The sequence below is a fragment of the Neomonachus schauinslandi genome, chromosome 8, assembly GCF_002201575.2.
Source record: "Neomonachus schauinslandi chromosome 8, ASM220157v2, whole genome shotgun sequence".
NCBI classification, from domain to species: domain Eukaryota; kingdom Metazoa; phylum Chordata; class Mammalia; order Carnivora; family Phocidae; genus Neomonachus; species Neomonachus schauinslandi.
The window spans coordinates 136,696,734-136,720,162 of record NC_058410.1 but is presented as its reverse complement, the minus strand read 5'-3'; the positions used below and the strand labels follow the sequence as shown (position 1 = coordinate 136,720,162).

Below are 23,429 nucleotides of genomic sequence, written 5' to 3'. Positions count from 1 at the left end.
CATTATTTAGAGCCCCATTTCTTGTTTTTCGCCAATTGACGGATTTAACGATCAGCCACAAATACACATTATAGCACAAGCCGGTAATGTTAAAAGGAGAGGACTTGGATTTAACAATCGCTTTGAGTGTTGACTGTCAACATCAAAGGAGGCTGTGGGCATATACTTTATATTGTAGAAAAGAGGCAAACAAACATGTTGGCATCTGAAGTAAGTACACGGACCCACCTGTAATTCTCATTCCACTGTTAGCAGGATACACACCACCTAGTTATTTCTTGACTAACTTAACCTCCCTCCCTTGCCCTTCTCCTCTACCTAAACCAGGGAGGGACTGGGGTTGACCTCAGGGGAGCCATTTGCCCCAGGCAGGCTGTCAGACACACAAAAGCACGGATGCTCAATAATTATTTGAAATAATAATTCTCTTACATATACCTCCACCGGCGCAGATAATTGAGAGAGGAGTTCATTCTCTTGGTACTCACAGCGGAACGAAGGCCGGATCCAAATTACTAATGAGAGTGTTGAAAGTATTCTGAAGGAGTCTTACATTCTTTTTCTGGCTGCCACTCATCACAGTGTGACCCTTGGCAAGACACGAACATAAACCACTACTTTCTTTATGAAATGGATCTAATACCTACTCCATTTATCTCAGGATTGTTCTCAAAAGTTCTTTAAAAAGTATATGTAAATATATATAAATAAAACATAGTATAATTGCTATTGAATTATTTGAAGAAATTAATTTCTTTCTCATAATGTAGAGTTGGATACTATCTTTAGGGTCTAAAAAAATAAATTTATTTTTATCTAACAGATGAAAATAATTGAATTACAGAAAAACCTAATTATAATTCTTCAGATTCACTAGGCTCATAATTTACATAGCAATGAGCTTGCTGCTTGGGCACTGATTAAAATCAGTGCTGTATAAAATGGTTCATTCAGTCATTCTTTGGGGATGCAAACTCAAGTTTAGCAAACAATGACACTTTAAAAAAATGAAACAATGTTGACATTCTAGGAAAGGATTAAGCAAATTAAGAAACCATAACCGAAAAATCTTTTATTACTATCTTACTGATTTCCTCAAAACTGAATGATTAGAAAATGGAATTTGACTTACAAGTCAATCCTAAGTCTTTGTCCCCAGGATCATAGTACAACCACATAATGATCAATAAAGAGGCACCATCACCAGTAGATAGGAATGTGAGCTTTCCGTTTTGCAGAAACACAAGTTCTAGTTGGTAACCAACTTCTGGCACTCAGCGTTTGGGGATTCCTGCCTTGAATACTGATTAAATGGAAATGACCTTAAGTTAACCCTAATGTAAATCCCTTAACATTCTTAACGAGGGAATACATTCCTCCAACAGACTTGTGGAAGGTTAAAACTGACCATAGAGAGCACATAGCCCAAACCTCATTTTGTAGAACTAATGGCTTTGAGGCCTGGCAGCATTTTTTATCAGGATGATCAAAGACCTAAATTACTGGTCATTTCTCTAGATAATGATCAATGCCTGTGCACTGAGAGGGTGGCGTATCCCACTACGACAAAAATGTCTGCAACAAGTGAAGGCGTTATACTTCCTCTTATTTAACAAACAAGGTAGCAAGAGTTATTTCCATAAATGGTATCGCAGATTTGGGTACTTTTTGTAAATTCTGAACCTAGGATTTAAGAGTGCTTCGTTGGTTCCTGGAGGATAAAAGTGAATGTGTCTGGAAACGTGCAGCACAACAAAGGTTAACCACACTTGCTTTCCTGCTCTGCATTTATTGGGGCTACAGAGACTAAAACAGCTATTTTCCTCTCAAAGAATTCGGAAAAATATAATACAACGGCAATTTCTTAAATACATAACAAAACTTTCTGGATCATGAATCAACATGAGATGTAATAGCCTACAGATATCGATTGGACAGCTTTATAAAATGTCACTCATCTAAGGCATTATGAAATTGTTTTCAGAGTTACACATATATACACGGTTCTATATACATAAAGGCATCCATTCATGAACAATAAGTCAAGCACTGTGTAGAGAAGGGTAAAATAATACATAGATTCTGAATAATTTTTAAGAGACAATTTGGCGTTCCAAGCAACAGTGATTTACATTCAAATAAACATGTAGATTTTCAAATCTAGATAGGTAAAGTTTTCGTGATGCAGGCTACAAGAAAATTCACACTGTGAATTATTTGTTTTTCAAAGGCCTCCTTATCGAAATAGAGATTTCAAGTCCAGAGCAAACACCCATTGCGTGAACAAACAGAATGCCTACGACTCTAAAATTTGCTTCCATATGCCTTTCCCCTCACCTCCCTATCCAATAACAACAGAAAAATTCCCAGAAGGGGCAGCAGCTAGATGTCGTGCCCTTCTATCTGTTAATGTTTCTGGATGGGGGGAGGTTATTACATCCAGATTACAATTTGGCGAAGGAGTATTGATTTCTATTTCAAATAGGCTATACTACTCCAAACACGAAGATTTTTGCCACGACATCCAAACATGATCACATAGACCCACGTTTCTTCCTAGTACAGAAAGAGCATCACTAGGAGAAGATGGGGCTGACAGATAGAGGAAGGAGACAGGTTAAACTCTCTCAGTGGCCAATTATCCCAGATGAAAACATCAGTCTCTGTTAGCGAAGTTGTCAACTCTCTCCTTTGCAAACAAAGTTTCTAGCTCGACTGACATCTCGCCCTTTCACGCACCAGAGATATATCTCGGTCTAACCCACCAACCTACTCCTCTTGATTCTGACAATCTTACACAGGCCAATTCATGTGCTATATAAGGAAGACGTCACGATTTTCCAGGCACTTTTCAACACAGAAAAACTTAAATCCAGTTGTTTAAAATCTGTTTCACAAACAACCCCCCACTCCCTAGCCCCTAGAAAAAAAGTAGCTGATTCTGTTACAGTTTCTCTGTGAGAAGACAAGTTCCTTCAGTTTTGCCAAGGAAACAATATGGATGTTTTAACTCCAAATTTGGGAGCTCCACCTCTTATATCATAGGATGTTAGGTTACTCGAAATCAGCTCCTGTTTAAAGATTCTTTGTGGAATTGAGCTTAGAAAGTTCACTCGTGCTGGAGGACATTGCCATGACAGACGTTCTTGATACAAAAATGCAAATTCAGCTGAGTTCCTGTGATCCCCTGAGCAGTTATAAATGCCCTTTGCTATAATGAGGCAGTGTTAAGACAAAGCAAATTATTCAAATATATGTACACTTGTCTTTAGACTAATATGAAATACATCGATAGAAGAGGGTATTCTTGTTCTGAAGCGTTTACAGAGTTTCAAAGGAAAATAAAGACACTTAATATTGAGAAATTTCCAAAAAATGATTAAAAATGTTTTTGGCTGGTTGCCATTCAAAAGTTTTCCCAGAGTTCTCATCTATGTTCTATACACATGGTAAATAAAAATGTACACGACCAAGAGATGTACTATACATAAATCAGGTATCAATATGTACGTGTGAACTAAAGTTCCTTAAATATACACATCCCCACTTAGGATACATTCCATTACATCAACAAAGCATCGTTCTTTAATAATAGGTCCAGGATAGCAGCAATTTAATAACCTAGTTACCCAGTTACCTCAGGAAAGTATGAGGGGTTCTGACAGTCCCTGATGCGGGGTCCCTAGTTTCAAGGAGGGCTCTCTACGAGCATTTTACATATTCTCATGAAGCACCAGGCTACGTTGGCTAATGGCAATTATGTAATCCTGTCAATGGAGAAAAAGTTACCGTCTTTTCAAAACCCGTTTATTCAAAATCTGACCAATGGATAACAGGAAAAATAAGTCGCAATAAGGCGATACCAACCCAAAGCATTTATGATACTTGAAGCATTTACATTTTATTTCTTACATTTTTTGTTGTTTTATCAGTGCGTTGTACTGATACTGAAAGTATTTGGATTGCCCTACCAGATGCTGAAAGAGCAATACGACACTCTGCTGAGAAGAGAGCTGTTCTGAGTTGTGTTTGGAAAGATGTAAATAACTGGATTATCAGTATTTTTACAAATGGAGATGGCATGACATCACACTAGGCGTTGTTTTAAAAGAGTTAGGTTTATGAGTCTATACCTTTGGGTAAGTTATGAACTTGCAACCAAAATTTACATATATAATATGCAAAAAGAAAACCCTTTAGGTTGATTTATAATAAACCACATTCGTCCCAGAAGGAAAGAGAGAATGGCTTCGAGGAAACATTTATTTTACGTGTACCACTGGATAGACTCACGCAGGCCCAGTGGATGGAAATTCTAGGTAGGCAGCAACTTACGTGGACTGGTGTACACATGGACTTTGATACTCACTCTTGGTGTGTACTTTTAGGTCCAACTCTAAATGTGTGGGGTGCATGAACACAGAGCTCAGGAAAGATCTCTGTTACCTATGATGAAGATTAACCTCGGCCACTCGACCAGTATTTCATATAAAACAATCCTGTCAAACACAGCTACTGGCTGTAGGAGGAGAATTTATCACCTTCCCAAAGTTGCACTTGCCAAGGGAGAGCTACTCGATCAGACCCCATTGTTTTACAGGCTGCAACCCCTTCACTTGGAAGGGACATCTCCGTCTGCACAGCAGTTTCTCCTGCTTGAAGCTGAGATCACACACGGAGAAACCTATTGTGTTTCTGCCAAGTCACTGTGGAAATGCCTGGAACAGCATGCCCAGGAGCCCGCAGAGGCAGAACCAACATACCCGCTCCCCAAGATAAGCAGCCTGCTGCGAGGCGCTTAGGACAATTCCCCCTTCAACAGTGTTATCCTTTCCATCCTATGGGGGGTGGGGGAGTGGGTTTCTCCCGTGTTTCTCGTGGTGGTCAGATCAACACAGAACAGACTCTAGCTGGTCAGTTACAATGTGTGTTGCCAACCACGATACTGAATGTTCACTCGGGCTCCTCGAATTTGGCTGGAACTTGAACGGTCCCAGCGGGATCCTTCCCGAGGATAAAATGACGGTGGGTTCGTTCCTTGTCGGCAACCCCAAAGCTTCCCGACATGCTCCCTAGACACGGCCGAGACTGCAGAACCCGGGTCCTTCTCTTCACACGGGCTCGGCCTTTTCTGATGCCAAAGGCAGGCAGGCAAGTTCAAAGTCTGGACACAGAGGCACTTTCAAAGTTTGGCAAGGGGGAGGCAAGTTCACTAAGTGGGGCTTTATCACTGTGCTTCTCATTGTAACCCCAGACGTCTGTGGCACGTGGATAGGAGCGGAGGCCTTTAGGTCGTGGATGGGTCGTGCTTTTTCTTCTTGCCCCGACAGGACTTGCAGACACAGCAGATTATACACGGGGAAGCCAGGAGCAGCAAGGGTGAAGTCACCAGGGCAATGATGCCCAATCCCACCAGAATCCCCACCACCTGGAAATTCCGAAGAAAAGCCCACTTCAGCAGTTTGATCTTCCTATATGTATACTAAGCCATCAGCTACAGACTGAATGTTTGTATCCCCCACCCCCCAAAAAATTCCTATGTTGAAACCTCAATGTCCAATACAACGGTATTTGGAAATGAAGGCCTTTGGGAGGTAATTAGGACTCGAGGGCGGAGCCCTCACGATGGGATTAGTGCCCTTACGAAAAGAGACTTCAGAGCACTTGCTTCCTCTCCCCAGCTCGGCACCAGGTGAGGACACAGCAGGAAGAAGGCCACCTGCAGACCGGGAAGAGGGTCCTTGCCAGAACCCAACCAATCCTGGCACCTTCATCTCGGACTTTCCGTCTCCAGGACTGGGAGAAATAAGTGTCTATTTTTCAAGCCACCCAGCTTTATGGCAATTTCTTCTAGCAGCCTGAACGAAGACACGACCCCAGGCACATGAAACAGTTACAGTTATGGGACCTTTCAGCAAGTGCCCCGTGTGACCTGAACCGGATATAAACCAGGGAGGCAGCAAGGACTAGATCGGAGGTGAGAGGAAGAAACCGGACGCTCACCTGAGCTCTGGCACAAGCTCCGTGTAACCCCGAATTGTTGCTGTTGGCTCCCTCCCTACCTGAGTCTCCTTGACAGCCTAATAGGGATGCTAACAATGATTCCTAGGCTATTAACACTGATGCCCTTAAAGGTAACGGAGTCTTTCATAAATATGAAGCACTATTAAAAATAAACCAGGGGATGCCTGGGTGGCTCAGGCAGTTAAGCGTCTGCCTTCGGCTCAGGTCATGATCTCGGGGTCCTGGGATCGAGCCCCACATAGGGCTCCCGGCTCAGCTGGTAGCCTGCTTCTCCCTCTACCTACTGCTCCCCCTGCTTGTGTTCCTGCTCTATGTCTCGCTCTGTCAAATAAATAAACAAAACCTTTAAAAATAATAAATAAATTAAATAAACAAACCAACAAACCAGGACTCCCTTTGAACCTGCCACAGAAACACACAATGGCGTGTGCAGAGGGATCTAAGCCTCAGCGGGGGCTCACAGGATTTTAGAGCACTGCCTTTTATATGAAATAGGACTTACAGGGCTTTAGGAAAGTCATCCTACCATTTTTCCAAGAGGAAAGAGTATCTGCCTCGATTCTGGCAGTCACTGGTAATCAGTGGGCTGCTCTGGCACCCTGCCCTCTACTACTTATCCTCAAGGCGATCATGCTCCCCAGAACCTCCGAGGCTGGGATGGGTAAGTAGAGAACAGGGTGGGGAGGAGGATTAGGTGGGTTTTTTAAGCCATCTCAAGTCTGGTATTATCTCCTGCTCCCTTAAAGGTCAGGGTACCTGCGTTCGGTTCCACATCACCGAGGCTCTCGAGTGGCCCAGCTTATTCCTACACGGCCCTTTGTCATAATGTCTGAGGAAAATGTCATTCTGAAAAACAAAGACAGAGGTTTCAGTACACACGCTCTTTTGAACTGAGACATAAACACTAACCACATCGGATCACCTTGGTGGAAGCAAAGGCTCTTTCAGGGAATATAAATGGCGGCCTCCAGGGATTCCAAGGCTGCAATCTTTAGACTCTATCTCAGTAGGTTTACACATCACCGAGTGAAAATGGATCATAATCATCGAGACTCTTGACTGAGTCTAGAAAGGATTGGAGTCCTGCCCAGTCATCTCTGAAAGGTGGCTCCAGGACAGGTGCGATGTGGAATGAGGATCAGGAGTGGAGGGCACATGAGAAAAAATGCCAGCAGCTGAGATGGGAAATGCAGACATGGGGTCCTGAGAAGGTAACTAACTTGATGTGGGAAGAAGGAGAAGAAAATGACAACAGAGAGATGAACTCTGTTGGGAAGACGATGGCCACACTTTGGACATGTTTAACTTGAGGGACACTTGAGATATCCAAGCCACCCTGTTCAAAAGGCAGCTGATTACACAGATGAGAATTTTGGGGAAGACGGGAATCAGCATACATGGGGTGGAGAAAAACCACAGAAGTAGATGAGATCACCCAGGGAGACAGTGTAGACAGGCAAGCAAAGATAATGTCAAGGAGGACTACCCTGGGTGGCACAGTTGGTTTTTTTGTTTTGTTTTGTTTTGTTTTGGCACAGTTGGTTAAGCATCTGACTCTTGGGTTCAGCTCAGGTCATGATCTCAGGGTGGTGAGATCGAGCCCCACGCCCAGTGCAGAGCCTGCTTAAGAGTCTCTCTCTCCCTCCTCCTCTGCCCCTCCCCGTTCTTGCTATCTAACTCTAAAAAAAAAGAAAAGAAAAGAAAAAAGCATGAGTCAAGGAGGCACCTGGAAAGGAAACAGAAATGGCCAGAAAGGTAGAAGGAAAGCAGAAGACATGCCATCACCGAAACAGACGTGGTCAAGACATCAAAGGCAGGGGAGAATCTAGGTAAGAGGAGGACTGAAACATCCATTGGATTTTACCCAAAAGACAGCACTCAAAGCCTTGGAAAAACACAGTCAAGGCTGTGACGATGTGGCCAGCTGAGTGCACTTCAAAGACTGGAGGTAAGTATCAACAACAAGAGGTGATTATGCTGTTTTGAGGCTTGGCTTCTAAGAGAAGGAGAGGGAGAGAATGGTAGTAAGGGAGACATGTAGGCTTGAGAAAAGTGTGACTCGTTTTTAAATGGGACACACTGAGCACATGGAGAGGTTAGTGGAAATTGAAGGCACAGGAGAGAGAAGAGATAATGGAAGGGGACAAGTCTCTGAGGTCCCCAAGCAGATTAAGAACACTTCATCCTCTGAACCAGCAGGGATGAGGACCAAGGCAGGAGCAAATTCGACACCCCAGCAAAACTCAAAAATCACTCCGTTTGGGCATCCGTCTCGGGCTTGGCTCTTGGACAATCATTCTGCTCCCAGACCCATGCTCTGAAACTTTCCTATAAACAAAGATCAACACCACCATCTGACACAGAACACTTGTCAAGAGAAAAACATGATTACCAACAAGCCAGTGCCCCTGGCGAAAACTGAGAAAATGAGATCTCAGAAAACAATGACCAGAAAAAGATGCTTCAGTATTTGAAGTCTGTGTATCCAGTCTTTTAACATCTGTACCATTTCAACTTGAGCACCAGAACAGTCCAAGTAACAGAACAGTGTGTTCTTTGCAACACCATACCCCAAACATATTTCAGCCAAAGGATGGGGAGATCTGGCACACATCTTTATTCCCTTATACTCTTGCCTCTTAAAAAGAACCTCATGGGCTCAGCTTCCTTGTGGATATGAACCCAATTAATGTTCTGGTTAAACCTGAAGGCAAACAGAAAAGATTTCTTTCCTTTGTAAAGACACAGGGGGTGTGCAATCAATGAAAACCTCGCCCAGAGTACCACACGTTTGGAATCATAATGGGTCTCAAATATCACACATACTTGTAATTCAAGGGGTTATGATAAATAGTATTAAAAAATAAAAATAAAAACACTTCTTTCAACCTGAGTTGCTGAGCTTCCACAGTCTAAAATTCAGTTTTCTTTCCCCCAATTTATAGCACTGCTTGAAATACTGAGATCAGGCTGTTTAAAATTCTTCCTCACAGATGTCATCTGAAACAACTTAGCTAATTTTCAGTTAAAAATCAGGCATGTGGTGACCAGCATGCATCCCGTAATAACTGCACACCGACTCACTGACTGTGTGATACAAAAGCATCACCAGAGCTGCTCATCAAATTGAAGCAAACCAAGCAATTGAAATGAAAAGTTGAGTGGGGCGCCTGGATGGCTCAGTCGGTTGGGCGTCCGACCCTTGATTTCGGCTCAGGTTGTGACCTCAGGGTCGTGTGATCGAGCTCGGCCTCGGGCTCCATGCTCAGTATGGAGTCTGCTTGAGATTCTCTCCTTCTACCCTTCCCCTGGACTTGACTTGCGCTGACCTGCTCTCATTCTGTCTCTAAAATAAATAAATAAGTCTTGTAAAAAAAAAAAAAAAAAAAGAAAAGAAAAAGAAAAATTAAGAAAAGAATGTCCACCTCACCATGATGGAGGGCTCACACTGATACGGACATATTTCATGAGTCCAGATTGCCAAAATGGGGACTATCTATTCCTATTTGGGGTAGCACACATGCTAGAAGAAACACCAGAACTGAAGGAAGATCTGTTCATCAGTCCTTCACACCACCTTTTACCTCTGAGGTTACCATGGGCCTCGGCACGGGACTGAATGAGCTGCACCTGAACCGGGCAAGACGTGTTTCACGAATGGTGAGGGGAAAGAATCCCTGGGGCAGACCCCTTTATCCGGGCACGGATCCCCAACCGAATGAGAGCAATGCCGCCGTTGTGCCAATGAATGAAGTGGTTATTTAAGACATCCCATTGATTAGAGTGGCTTTCTTCTTTAAATTCAAAAAGAGGAAGAGAACCAAATTATGGTAGGCAGAAAATATGGTGATTACATGGCAAAAGGGACTTTACAAGTGTGCTTGAAGTAAGAGCCTGAGATGGAGGAGAACAGCCTGTATCATCCAGATGCGGCCAATCTAATCACTGTATCATCCAGATGTGGCCAATCTAATCATTGAATCATCCAGATGTGGCCAATCTAATCAGCTCGCCCTTAGAGCAGAGCAGCTTTCCCAGCTGTGGTCAGAGGGAGCCGTGACAATGGAAGAAGGGGTCAGAGAGACGTGATGTGGCTAGCTCCAAAGATGGAGAAAGGGGCCACACACCAACGAAGGCAGGCAGCTTCTAAAGGCTAGAAAAAGCAAAGAAATGGATTTTCCCCTGGAATCCAGAAAAGAATGCAGCCCTGAGGACACCTGGATTTTAACCCAGTGAGACACACGTCAGATTGCCAGAGGACAGAACTAAAGACAATAAATTTGTGCTGTTTTAAGCCACTTCGTTTGTGGTGATTTGTTACAGCAGCAAAATAAATGAATACACTGACAGTTCTTTACATGATAAAAGGAGACACTGCTCCCCAAAGCAGGGAACGTCCCTAAAACAAAAGCCTGCCTTCACAGCTAAGCTGACACAGCTAAGGGACTCAAAGAGACATTTGCTAGACATCTAAAGTAGCAGGTTCGGGGTGCCTCTGTGGCTCAGTCGGTTGGCCATCTGCCTTCGGCTCAGGTCATGATCCCGGGATCCTGGGATTGAGCCCCGCATCGGGCTCCCTGCTCCACGGGAGGCTGCTTCTCCTTCTCCGCCTGCCCCTCCCCCTGCTTGTGTGCTCTCTCTCTCAAATAGATAAATAAAATCTTTTAATAAATAAATAAATAAATAAATAAATAAATAAAAATAAAGTAGCAGGCTCAGAAAGTATCCTTAAGAAAAATAACCTTCTTTTGCAGGACAAATGTAGGCTCAAGATTTTAAAAGGAAAGCCTGTAGGATCCTGACGGTTGCACAGACACGATGGAGAAAAAGACCACAGGAGAAGACGCTTCCAAGTGGAACTTACGTCCAGGTTCTGGAGACAGTACCAGCAAAATGTGTGTTTGCAATTCTTGCACATCATCTGAGCACAGCCTTCGTTGCGTTCGATGTAAACCCGACAAACAGGGCACTGCTTAATGGGGGCTTCTGCGTCTGTCCCAAAGAGGGCCCTAGACACGAAATGGATGAGAAATTATGGGGGGGGGGTCAAGAATGCTGCTAGAACCACAAGGGTGTACACTAACCAGGGCTGGGGAAGAGTGGGCGGAGTGTAATTAATTCAACCGTTAACTTTATGGTCACCAACTGAATTCCTAGGGCTCCTGATTAATTCACTTCCATGGAAGAGGGTGGGGGTAAAAATAGGAGAGACACAGATTATTAGTTGTTCGGATAACTCAAAACAAAAAAAGAACCTTAATTTATTTACCTTTGGCTTGGAGTGATGATATAATTGTATTTTCCACACCTGACTTAATTTATTACTTTGCCAAATTAGTATTTCATTCCCTGAGCACACACTGTCTAAATCAAAAACACAAGCATTCTGCTACACAACAGAAAAACTAGCTCTGGATCTGACACAGCATAGATAAATCTTTCTGGTGATCTGTTCCAATAAATAAATGGAAGAGGTCGGGGGAGGCAATAATCAATATTTGAAAATAAATGCCCAGTCTCATTAAAGAGACCTGCTCCAGACAGATGAATAGGTCAGCACAGGCTCACAGTCTCAGGGGACATGGAGAATAAGTGGGACACATTGGGGTGGGAAGGTTAGGGGGGCCACAGTGCTACACTGCACATTAGCTACCGTTCATCAAAACCAGCCCCCAGCACACAGAGCCATCAAGTTCACAAAGTGTTGTCGGATCCAGGATTGGATTTGGTACTCACAATAACCTTATTAGAGCAGGGGGACAGTTACTATCTTAATTCTCTTCCCCACCACCACCTTTTTTTTTTTCAAATAGAGAAACAGACTCATAGAGGCTGAGTGACTTCCATGAGGTCCCACAGATACCAAGCGACAATGTCAGAACTCAACCTCTCGGGGCGCCTGGGTGGCTCAGTCGGTTGGGCGTCTGCCTTCGGCTCAGGTCATGATCCCGGAGTCCCAGGATCGAGCCCCGAATTGGCTCTCTGCTCAGTGGGGAGTCTGCTTCTCCCTCTGAGCCTCCCCCCTCTCATTCTCTCTCTCTCTCTTAAAGAAATAAAATCTTGGGGCGCCTGGGTGGCTCAGTTGGTTAAGCGACTGCCTTCGGCTCAGGTCATGATCCCAGGGTCCTGGGATCGAGTCCCACATCGGGCTCCCTGCTCTGCGGGGAGCCTGCTTCTCCCTCTCCCACTCCCCCTGCTTGTGTTCCCTCTCTCGCTGTGTCTCTGTCAAATAAATAAATAAAATCTTTAAAAAAAAAAAAAAGATATAAAATCTTAAAAAATAAAAATAAAAAAAGAACTCCACCTCTCTCTCCTCTGGGATCTTCACATTGTCCCATGATACCCACACACCTCACTGCCATGTGCAGAGGGTACTGGCTAAGAAGACGCATGCCTGCCATGTGCACTAGATCTATTTTTCCTCTTGGTTGGTTTGGTCCAAGATTCGAGCACACTATCCTAGCCAGGTAGTGCTACTATTCCTGAAGAATGGTTCTACACACTCTGAGGGTGCGGGCTGAGTCAGCCAACTGGACTGGAACACCAGCACCTCTGTTCTTGCTCATGCAGAATAGCCAGGGCCTCAAGCAAAGCAAGGGATCGAGCACAAAAGTCTCTCGCTCTGGGCCTTTCTGCTGCCATAAAATCCCTCTGTACTGAAAGGTACAGATTTAATTGCTTCTCGCTGTAACAGAATCTGAGCCTTGGCACCACCTTCTAGGCACCAAGTCCTGAGAGATGTAGCCTTTTCCTCTAGGGCCTGCGCATTGAGCACTGCGCTGCCCTGAAGGACTGCTGTTTCTATTGTGGTGCTCTCCTTGACAGGACCGGCACACCTCACAAGCTGCCACATGGTCGGGTCACAAAATAATTTCCGCACCGCTTTGCAAGCAGGAAGAACGAGGTGAATCCATAACAGGTGCTCAGGCCTCCTAAGCAAAAGGCTGTGGACAAGCCACGCCTTGCTATTGAAAACCAGTGGCCCGTGTGCCTCCCCCTATCTGAAGAGGAATCAAAATATTTACAAACCCTAATTTCAGCAGTCTCAGGGAGATTGTCCAAGGGTCAATACCTAAAAGTCCCTCAGAAAGGCTCTGTCAGTTACTCTTTGTTAGCAACTTCCCAATTTGGAGACACGTCTCAGGGAAGTTGCCCAGGGAAATAACTAATCTCTAAATTCCATCACAAGAGAACTCCTTCTCCAGGCAACCTATTTGGGCTTTCTGAGAAAACCGGTGACGAATCCCAAAGACGGCTTCCTTTCTTACCCGTGCTCTGTTGGTAGGACGATGGGCTGACCATCTCTACAGGAGACTTCTGCGTGCCAAGCATCCTTGCAACAGGAGCAGAACTTCAGGTGACAGGAAGGGCACTCCACCCGCACAGGCTGTCCCGGGTCACTGGAGGCAACAGGGCACACCGTTTGACAGTCTGCCACAGGACACCATGTTCGGTAGGGGTCCAGGTGAACTTCTAAAGCGCAAACAAAGAAAATGGGACGGTCTGTGTGTCTTTCATACAGGCCCAGGCTTTCTCCCCTCCGTTCTTCTCTTTTATAGGCTAATATTTATGGAAGGTTAGTACCACTGAGGGCAGTGATTTCTACTCTTGGTCTTCATAATGGACCCAAACCTTCAAGGTCACTCAGCCCTGCCATGTTTCTCAAAGTAGGTGCTAGTGGAAGAGGCCACCACTGCCCTTATGAACAGACAGGGAGTGTTCTCACTAACCAAACTTGGCAATTCTTTTGGAATACTTCTTGCCTTTCAGCACTCAAAGTAGGCAAAAATCTCAAGTCCCTGCTACAATTATTTGGGGCATTGTCTTGGAGGAAAATTGGACCTGAAGGTCCTACTGAAGCACAAGGAAAAAAGAAATTTAAAAAGGATTTTGTCCTCTCTGGGACTGAGAAATAGGTAGTGAGGTTTCCTTACTATTTTTTAGAGGGAACTGAAAGAACAAGAAAGAAATCAAATAGGGACCAAACAGTGCCTGGTGTGGCTTAGCCAAGAAGTCAGATTGGCTGTCAATTTGGATATTCCGTTGTCCTACCATATGTTAGAGACATTTGTAAAAGACTCACATGCTCTAAAATCAAAAGGTTTCACAAACCATAAAATGATAGTCAGTTATACACTACACCAGCCACATCCAGGAAAGAATAGGAAGAATATGGAGTTGGGGGTAAGCTGACTGTCATTCTATTCAAATGTTTACAAATCTTGTGCAGTTTTCCATTTTTCTATTCAATAACAGACCTCACATTCTTGTCTTATAATGTGACCTTTAAGGGAATATATCATGTGAAAATGATGTTATTTGAGTAGAGTAGAGTAGCCCTTTTTTCTCTGAACCAATGTATTTTGCAAATTTTAAACCAATGAGATTCCAGTTTTAAACCTCCTAAGGCTTATGATTCTTGGAAATTTCCACACAGGAGGGAAACAGACCCAAAGAGTGGTGCGCAAAGGAAATGAAGGCATTAAGTATGAGCTTAGTTTTAAAGGTAATAATTTTACAAATTCAGTATCAGGGGAAATGAGTCCAAAATGTTCCAGCAAACACTGTCTCCATTAATCTCTCATCTAGAAAAGGCAACAATCAGATCCATGCTTATTATAGGTTTTCATTCAAAAAGAGCATCCTTACACATATTTTCTTATCTAATGATTCTGGGGAATAGGGGTTGGAGAATGATGAGCCAAATAAAATCAGAAAAGGGAAGCCTATGATTCAAAGGTGCTCAGACCCCAAGAGAGATGGGCCCTTGAAAGAAATCCCTGAAAGTTTGGGACAGGCTAGTTAGAAAGTCAAGGGGACAGTGACATACACCTATGCTCCAAGGTCTGACCTTTTATTTCCACACCATTGATACTTTTTTCCAAACTCTTATAACTGCTTCACAAACACTAAGTCCAGAGAAATGAAGTCTGGTATATAAATTAGAGCTAAGGATACCCACATCACCTACCTACTTAACCACCCATTCTAAATCACGGGTCTTTTAAAAGACTGACAATACAGAAGAGAAAGGAAAGACACATATTATAGTTAAATTTGTAGCATCCCTGCAGATCACGCTAAAAAGATACAAGGATACAACTTGTCCTCATAATTCTAATCCAAATTATTTGGTAGAAATTCTGACCTGTTTGTTTCTACCAACTTATTATTTCATGTATCTTGATTGCCACAATAAAAGCTGAAACAATAAATACGGGAGCAGTTACAAATTTTGATGAATTCCCATAAAAAAACAACAACAACAACAACAAAAACCTTAGGAAGCAAAGCAGCTGATACACAGTCCAATGAAAAAGCAAGGGAAGAGTCTGAGCCACAGAAAACAGTGATGCTTTGTATTTTTCTCCACTTTGACAGTACAGAAATGATCATGCGAAGGAGGGTGGTGGAAGGGGCAAAAGAGAGACATTCCAGCTTTCTACTTATTTCGTTAGAAGTCTTGTTCTTTAGGAATAGCTTAGAGAGCTTAACCAACACCCAAAGTCGAGTTACCAGGAGATGGATTTTAACTCTATCCAAAAATGGTATCGGCTACTCAAGCCACCTCTGCATTATCCAGGCAACGTCTGTCCCAACTCCTTCCACTCCACCTCGCTGAGAGCGCTCATGTTCATGGACACAGAACACCGCAGACTTGCACGCTCAGCCTTCCACATAGCCACAGTGTGGTCATGTGACCTGGTTCTGGCCAAAGGGAGGTGAGGGGAGGTCCGTCAAGGGGCTTCTGGGACTAGATTTCTTCTGCATCCTTAGGCAAGAATCTCCCTTCAGTCTGTGTGACTTTGAACACAGCCGTGGGAAGCCGTGATGCCTGGGCCAAGACAACTCTGGGAACTCTGAGGGGAAAATTACATGAGTTGGAGAAGTTGAGCCGCTACGTCGACCACACCTGCAACAGCCTACCTCTGGATTTCCTGTGTGCGGGGTAATTCAGCACCTTCACTGGTTAAGGCACTTCTAAGTCCGGCATTCTGTTCCTTGCAGATGAAAGCATCTCAACCCATAAGGTTACCTCTAGCAATAGTGAGCAAATGCCCAGGTCAGACAAGGACTGTTCTTCCCCTGCGGCACGTAGTTTTAAAGTCTTTTCCAACCCGAGGTTATAGGTGAGGCACATGGAAATGTGTGTATGCAAATAGAAATAAAATATATACTACACATATTGTCCTGTAGAAAACCTTATCTACCATAATAAAAATTTATTTTTATTATTAACCTTTTTAAAAAAATTAACACACTATGCCAGACCCATAAGGTTTTTGTGTGGGTTACTAGACAAATAAGGTACATCCATATAGTTGAACACTACGTAGCTCTAAAATAAGGTGAATCAACGTGACGATACGGAAAGATCCCAAAGTTATACTGCCAATTCAAAAATACGGATTGAGGAAGAGTATAAATGAACCATGTTTATAAGAATATATATAGAGAGAAATATGTTTTAACATTTTCAGAATATCTAAGAAGCATAAAAACAGTTATCCTTGAGTAAAGGTCAGGGGTTGGGAGAGGAGGCAAAGATTTACTTTAATACTAAACTTGAATTAATTTTTAAAAAATATTTTATGTATTTTATTTATTTGAGACAGAAAGAGAGAGAGCATGAGTTGAGGGGGCAGAGGAAGAGGGAGAAGCAGACCCCCCACTGAGCAAGGAGCCCAACGCAGGACTCAATCCCAGGACTCTGAGATCATGATCTGAGCCAAAAGCAGCCACTTAACCAACTGAGCCACCCAGGTGCCCCTAAACTTGAATTTAAAAAGAAACAGGAGCAAATACTACTTCTATAATTTTTTAAAGCTAGTTTTAAAAGGCCCTGGGTGGCTCAGTCTGTTGGGCGTCTGACTCTTGGTTTGGGCTCAGGTCATGATCTCAGGGTCAGGAGATCGAGCCCGGCTTCAGGCTCTGCGCTCAGTGGGGAGTCTGCTCAAGATTCTCTCTCTCTCCCTCTCCACCCCTTCCCCCTGCATCCCACCCCCGCCGCCCCCTGTGCTTGCACACTCTCTCTAAAATAAATAAATAAGGGCGCCTGGGTGGCTGAGTCCGTTAAGCAATCTGCCTTAGGCTCAGGTCATGATTTCAGGGTCCTGGGATTGAGCCCCACATCTGGCCTACTGCACAGCGAGGAGTCTGCTTCTCCCTCTCGCTCTCACTCTCTCTCTCAAATAAATAAAATCTTTAAAATAAATAAATCTTTTTTAAAATTTAAAAAATAAAAGGCTACTATCAATCTGGTATATGAATGGCAGACTAATAATTCTGGATCTAAGCTGTCTTCTGGAAAATCATCTACTTTCTGTATTCAAATTTCCCCTCTGTTTCACATTCTTCTCCATGTGTACAATTCTCATTCTATGCTTTTCCTTACCCTAAAAATCCCTTCATCTATAACCGAGTTATAGCCTATGCATTCTTTTTTTTTTTTTTTTAAGATTTTATTTATTTATTTGACAGAGAGAGACACAGCGAGAGAGGGAACACAAGCAGGGGGAGTGGGAGAGGGAGAAGCAGGCTTCCCGCGGAGCAGGGAGCCCGATGCGGGGCTCGATCCCAGGACCCTGGGATCATGACCTGAGCCGAAGGCAGACGCTTAACGACTGAGCCACCCAGGCGCCCCTAGCCTATGCATTCTTAAAGGACCTTCTTTAAAGTACCTACTACATACTTGTCTTAATTTTGGTGTCACAGAATCCGTATCTTGTTCATTGCTGTGCTCTAGTCACTTCATGGAGATGACCTTTCTCTCTTTAGATTGTAGGCAAGGCTACTTATTTTATTTGTGTGCTCCAATATACCTGACACGGTGATGGGATGCTTCCTGTTGATTTAAAGCAGTCATTCTTGGTTTTTGCAAAAGCTAGATATACTCCTCTGCTAACAATTGACTTACAATACATCCACTACTAATACCATCTTGAATTGCCTTGCACTGGAATTTATTTTCCATTCTCTTCTAGGACTCTCATCAACAGATGTACATGGCACACTAAAATCATCCAATACCAGTCCTGGGGTTGAAAGTATGTTACGATCATTATTAGACTTTATATCTCCATCCACCTCAATTAGGCTCTCTACATTTGGAAAGACACCAGCTTGACAAAACATGGAAATTTACATATAGCACTTTCAAAATTAAACCTCCTTTATGAAGCGTCACTTATAAGGGTGACAATGAAAAAAAATTTCTAACATTAAAATGGATAATAATTACCCTTGCTAGAGCCCAACTTACTGTCTCCCTGTACCTAACATCCATTTCACCTTCCTGTCTCATGTCAGTCCTTGGATGAGTGATCCACATTCACTGATTTTCATTCCAATCCCCTCATATCCTCCTTAAGTCTCTAAAGTTTTTATTCCCAGCTCATTAATAAACTACTCTCTGAAAGTTAAAACTGCCATCCCTCTACTCATATCCAGCAAATGTTTCTCATTCCATCTTCTATCTGATACTCTTGTAGCTCTCTTCCATAAGGCACCAGCCTCTCTATTTTCTTCCCACAACCTTCCTTCTCCTTTCACATCAATACTGCTTCCTTTGGTTCCATCAGTGGATGGTGTCTAAGATTCAGTTCTGGATTTCTCCGGTATTGTTTACAGAACCCAAGCCATGACTAAGTCTCAATCTTGCTTTAATTTGGACTATTCCAAACTTCTTTAGGCTTCTCTTCTTGTGATGATATGCCTGAAAACTTAGGCAAATGGCTATTACTCATTGTTCACTCAACAAATGATCAATTTCAGGGACTTTTTAGAGACCCTGGGCTTACAGAGATGAAAATAGAGGTTTGCTTCTCAGAAATCTCAGTGTGAAAAGGACAAGAGATGTTTAAAATAAAATGTAAAAAAAAAACAAAAAACCAAGAATGTAATAACTGACAGAGCACCCCACAAGATAACATAAATGAAATTATTATTATCTGTGAGCAGCTTTTAGGAGTGGAGGTAAGGAATGTTTAATATACAGAAAGTTTTTTTAATACAGAAATATATTAATGCTTTTCTTCCATAATGAAGTTTTCCCTTTTAATCAGCTCTAAACTCAGGAAGTAAAACTGGTCATTCCTAATCACAGAACAAAGCAGATGGCACATGCTGAGATAAAACACAAAGAGATTAAGTTGGAGAGAGCTAAAGCACCACATAAACAGAGATTAAAAAAACAAACAGTTCCTGGAATAGCAACTCTGTAGGCAGCCAGAGTGTGTAAGGTATAAAAGGGAAAGAACAGTCTCCTTCCAGATATTGGAATAAAGACTCTGTATTTAAGAAGACACCGAGCAAGAACATGAGCAGTTGCCTCCTAAAGTGGGGTCTTGCCTGCAGTCAAGAACCTACTCCATCTTCTCTCAACTTTGTATTCAGTGACATCACATGAACTGCCCACTTGAGAAATCAGCCACGATGAGAGTATTTACACCATGGAAATTGGCAAACACTATAAATCAGAGCCTCCCCACTCCCCCGCAAATCTGCTTACCAACATATCACTGAACAAATTGACAGCAAATACTTAAATATATAAACCCTACTTCAACACCGTCAAGTGGGGGGCACAGAGTGGGCAACCAAAGAACAGAACTTAGCACAAGAAGAAGAGAAATTGAAACTACAACAGTGGCAGTTCCTTTGGCTATATTTGCTGGCCAGTCTTTTCCCCTTCCTGAGCATTCTACATATAGAAAAGTACTTATACCTGAAGGAACCTCTCATGTCTCCGATGGGTACGTAGCTTCTTCTTCTAAAGAGCATTTGGTATTTGGTCATATTCCCGTTTATTGTTCATTAATTGCTTTTTGTACATCTGACTGGGATCTTTAACTCCAGTGAGAGCTACCCTAGAGGACAGGTAGGCTGTTTCTCCCACTTAGAACCATAGCATGTCGGGCGCCTGGGTGGCTCAGTTGGTTAAGCGACTGCCTTCAGCTCGGGTCATGATCCTGGAGTCCCGGGATCGAGTCCCGCATCGGGCTCCCTGCTCAGCGGGGGGTCTGCTTCTCCCTCTGCCCTCTTCCCTCTCGTGCTCGCTCTCTCTCTCTCAAATAAATAAATAAAATCTTTAAAAAAAAAAAAAAAAAGAAAAAGAACCATAGCATGTCACAAGTAAATATTTCTGGATCTCCCTATCTGATTTCCAAGCACCCTTCACAGCGCCAATCAGATGTGATGCACTCAGTACACTCCTGTCCACCCAGCAAGTCAAAATTTTTTCCTTTATAAATACAGAGGGTCACGGGAGAAAACAGAGGACAGATATCTATTAATTTAAACCAATTACTTCTCTCAAAGAGAGCCCCCCTTCAGCCACCCTTTTATTTGTTTTTAAGTTTTTATTTAAATTCCAGTTAGTTAACGTACATTGTAATATTTACTTGGAGGTGTAGAATTTAGTGATTCATCACTTACATACAACACTCAGTGCTCATCCTAACAAGTGCCCTCCCTAGTCCCCATCACCCATTTAACCCATCCCAACGTCCGTTTCCCCTCCAGTAACCCTCAGTTTGTTCCCTGTAGTTAAGAGTCTGTTTCCTGGTTTGCCTCTTTTTTCTCCCCCTGTTCATCTGTTTTGTTTCTTAAATTGCACATATTAGTGAAAGCATAGGGTATTTGTCTTTTTCTGACTTATTTTGCTTATTAGCATAATACTGTCTAGCTCCATCCATGTTGTTGTAAATGGTTCTTTTTTGTGGTGGAGTAATATTCCATTGTACATATACACCACATTTTCTTTATCCATTCATCTGTGAATGGACATTTGGGCTCTTCCCATAACTTGGCTATTGTTGATAATGCTGCTATAAACCTCAGGGTGCATGTGTCCCTTCAAGTCTATTTTTTTGTATCCTTTGGGAAAATACTTCATAGTGCAATTGCTGGATCATCAGCCACTCTTTTAAAGAATTTAAATAAAAAAGCACGGCTAGTTAGAATCTGACGCGATTAAAGCTTAGAGCATTGTCCCTCAACACAGGAAGCACCCACAGTAGCAATACAATATCACATGTTTATGTAATGTTTGTTTTGGGGCACAGATATTCTTTACACAAGTACTTGACCTTATCCTACAGCTTTGAAATACTGTTCTGGTTATGTAAAAGATACTTGCCAAAGGAGGTGTGCTATTGTCTTCCTGATAAACCATTAAGAGCAGAGTAAATAACTACTCTGGGGCAAAAAGACAAATCTAGCCAAATTCCTGACAGTCCCCTCAGCTTTATATTTCTATATTACCATAAGGAGCTGAGTAAGTTAACAAGGAGTTAACAGAACATTCAAAAGAGTAGTGACTCAATTTCTCTAACTGGAGATGGAGATAGGCTTAAAGAGATTTATCCCTTGCAGTCAAACAGCACACACAAGCACATTTCCATAGAAGTATAGAAATTCATGAAGGACATTTTGAATGAGAAGAAAAGGTATATTGGTGCCTCTGGGCCTGAAAGTACAAAAAATACTTAAATGATGTGTTTTTTTCCTCTGCCTTCTTTATTTATTTTTTTTTTAAAGATTTTATTTATTTATTCATGAGAGACAGAGAGAGAGAGAGGCAGAGGGAGAAGCAGGCTCCCAAGGAGCAGGAAGCCTGATGCGGGACTCGATCCCAGGACCCTGAGATCATGACCTGAGCCGAAGGCAGACGCTTAACCATCTGAGCCACCCAGGCGCCCAGCCTTCTTTATTTTTGATTCATGACAGAGACCTGTCTACTCAAAAGCACACTTTCTGCTTTTTCAGCTGGGTAACTATTAATTTGGTTAGAATTGCTGGAGATAAGCCTCTGGAGCTGTTACATTTGTGAGAGAACCAGATGACACTGAGCAAACATTACTTCTGCTTCTGAGAGTTATTTATAGCTGTCCATTTTTAAAAAACACATTTAAGTCGATAGGTTAAAACCACGAATAAGCAGCCAATCCAATTTTGATCTGAAAGATTTCCAACTTATATCCAAATGATGCAAGAGATTTATACATGTAATAAGGCATTTATACATGAAATTTTACAAGGAGCTAAGTGAGCAGAGTCATAGGACATAATGTGGGAATAGTCATCAAGGGCCTGATCACAGATGATGATGATTAGGCCTAAGCATGATGAGAAGCCACTGGTGGGGGATGCCTTTTTTTTTTTTTTTGGTAGTTTTATTAACACAAATACAGTGTACACATAAGCTGTCTATTCATTTTCTTCACTATGCAGGCTAGCATTGGGATTGTTGACTGTGAAGGCCAGCGGGACTGCTCTTTCCACAATGGCTTTGAAGTTCTTAGAGGAGACATTTTGAGCAATCTCTGCACAGTAAGATTTGTTGCACATCAGCAGCTCTTCAAGCTCTTGACGTTGTAGACTAGGAACTTCTGAAAGCCACCGGACAGCTTGTGCTTTGTTTTCTTGTTGCTCCCATAACCAATGTTGGGCATCAAGATCCAGCCCTTGATTCTTCTGTGCACCCTACTGCCAATGCCTCTGGGTTTCCAACAGTTGCACTTAATTTTGACATATTGGTCTGACTGGTGCCAGATGAACTTCTTGGTCCTCTTTTTAACAATCCTGGGCTTCACCAGAGGTCTGAGGGCAGCCATGATGCCGAATAGGAGATGGCTGCCACCTCCGCGGGCAGCACCGAGGAAGACAGGCGAGTGCCTTCTTGATTAGGGGAGAGCCGTGATATGATTACCGTTCTTAGAAGATGACTCTGGCTACTGTAGGGAGAATGGATGGTGGTGGAACAAAGTGGCAACATAGATATTACAGTGATCTAATCTAAGATGATACACTGGATTAGATGTTAGCAGTGAAAGTACTGACAATTTGGAGCATACTTTGAAGGTGAAACAGTCAAGATTTCCTAGTAAAGATGCAGTTGGTTGCAGTCATCTCAAGTCAACAAGCACTGATCTAGAAAGCTTCCTGGAATGTAGTATTTGTTGAATAGATGAAGAAGCAACATAACAGAAGTGTAAGAAATGGTATCAGATCAATAGACAATGGTAATAAAAGATAATGGCGGCATACAGAGCAAGGTTCTATATTGCTCGGCCCTGCATTCAGATATTTCCCGAGAACAGAAATAGAAACAACAGGAACAGGGAGATTTTTGTATAGGGCATCTTGGAGTCTGTTGGAGAAGAGCACCTCCCAAAAGAACAGGGATTCACACACACAAGTCTGGCCAGATTACACTGAAGAGCACAACATCTGCTCTTCAGATTGCTCGTCAGCCCAGCTCCTAGAAGAGCAGCTCCAAGTCAATGTCCATAGACGCTAAAAGAGTCATTTTATTTAAGAATTACTAAAATTTCAATATGCCATTAAGAGCACAATTTTGCTTTATTTCTGTCAGGTAACAGGATGTACCACGGATGGAACCT

General features: G+C 42.8%; 1 protein-coding gene across 1 annotated transcript in view; it reads right to left on the bottom strand.

Moving 5' to 3' along the window:
* Nucleotides 1–727: 727 nt before the first annotated feature.
* Nucleotides 728–23,429, bottom strand: part of RNF144B (ring finger protein 144B) — a 79,720-nt gene continuing 57,018 nt past the window's right edge. Inside the window, exons 5-8 of the mRNA XM_021697145.1 lie at nucleotides 13,293–13,497; nucleotides 10,889–11,033; nucleotides 6,781–6,870; nucleotides 728–5,428 (exon numbers count right to left, since the gene is read on the bottom strand). Of these exons, the coding sequence (XP_021552820.1) occupies nucleotides 5,288–5,428; nucleotides 6,781–6,870; nucleotides 10,889–11,033; nucleotides 13,293–13,497 (581 nt within the window). The 3' untranslated portion in view covers nucleotides 728–5,287. The remainder of the gene's footprint in view (nucleotides 5,429–6,780; nucleotides 6,871–10,888; nucleotides 11,034–13,292; nucleotides 13,498–23,429) is intronic.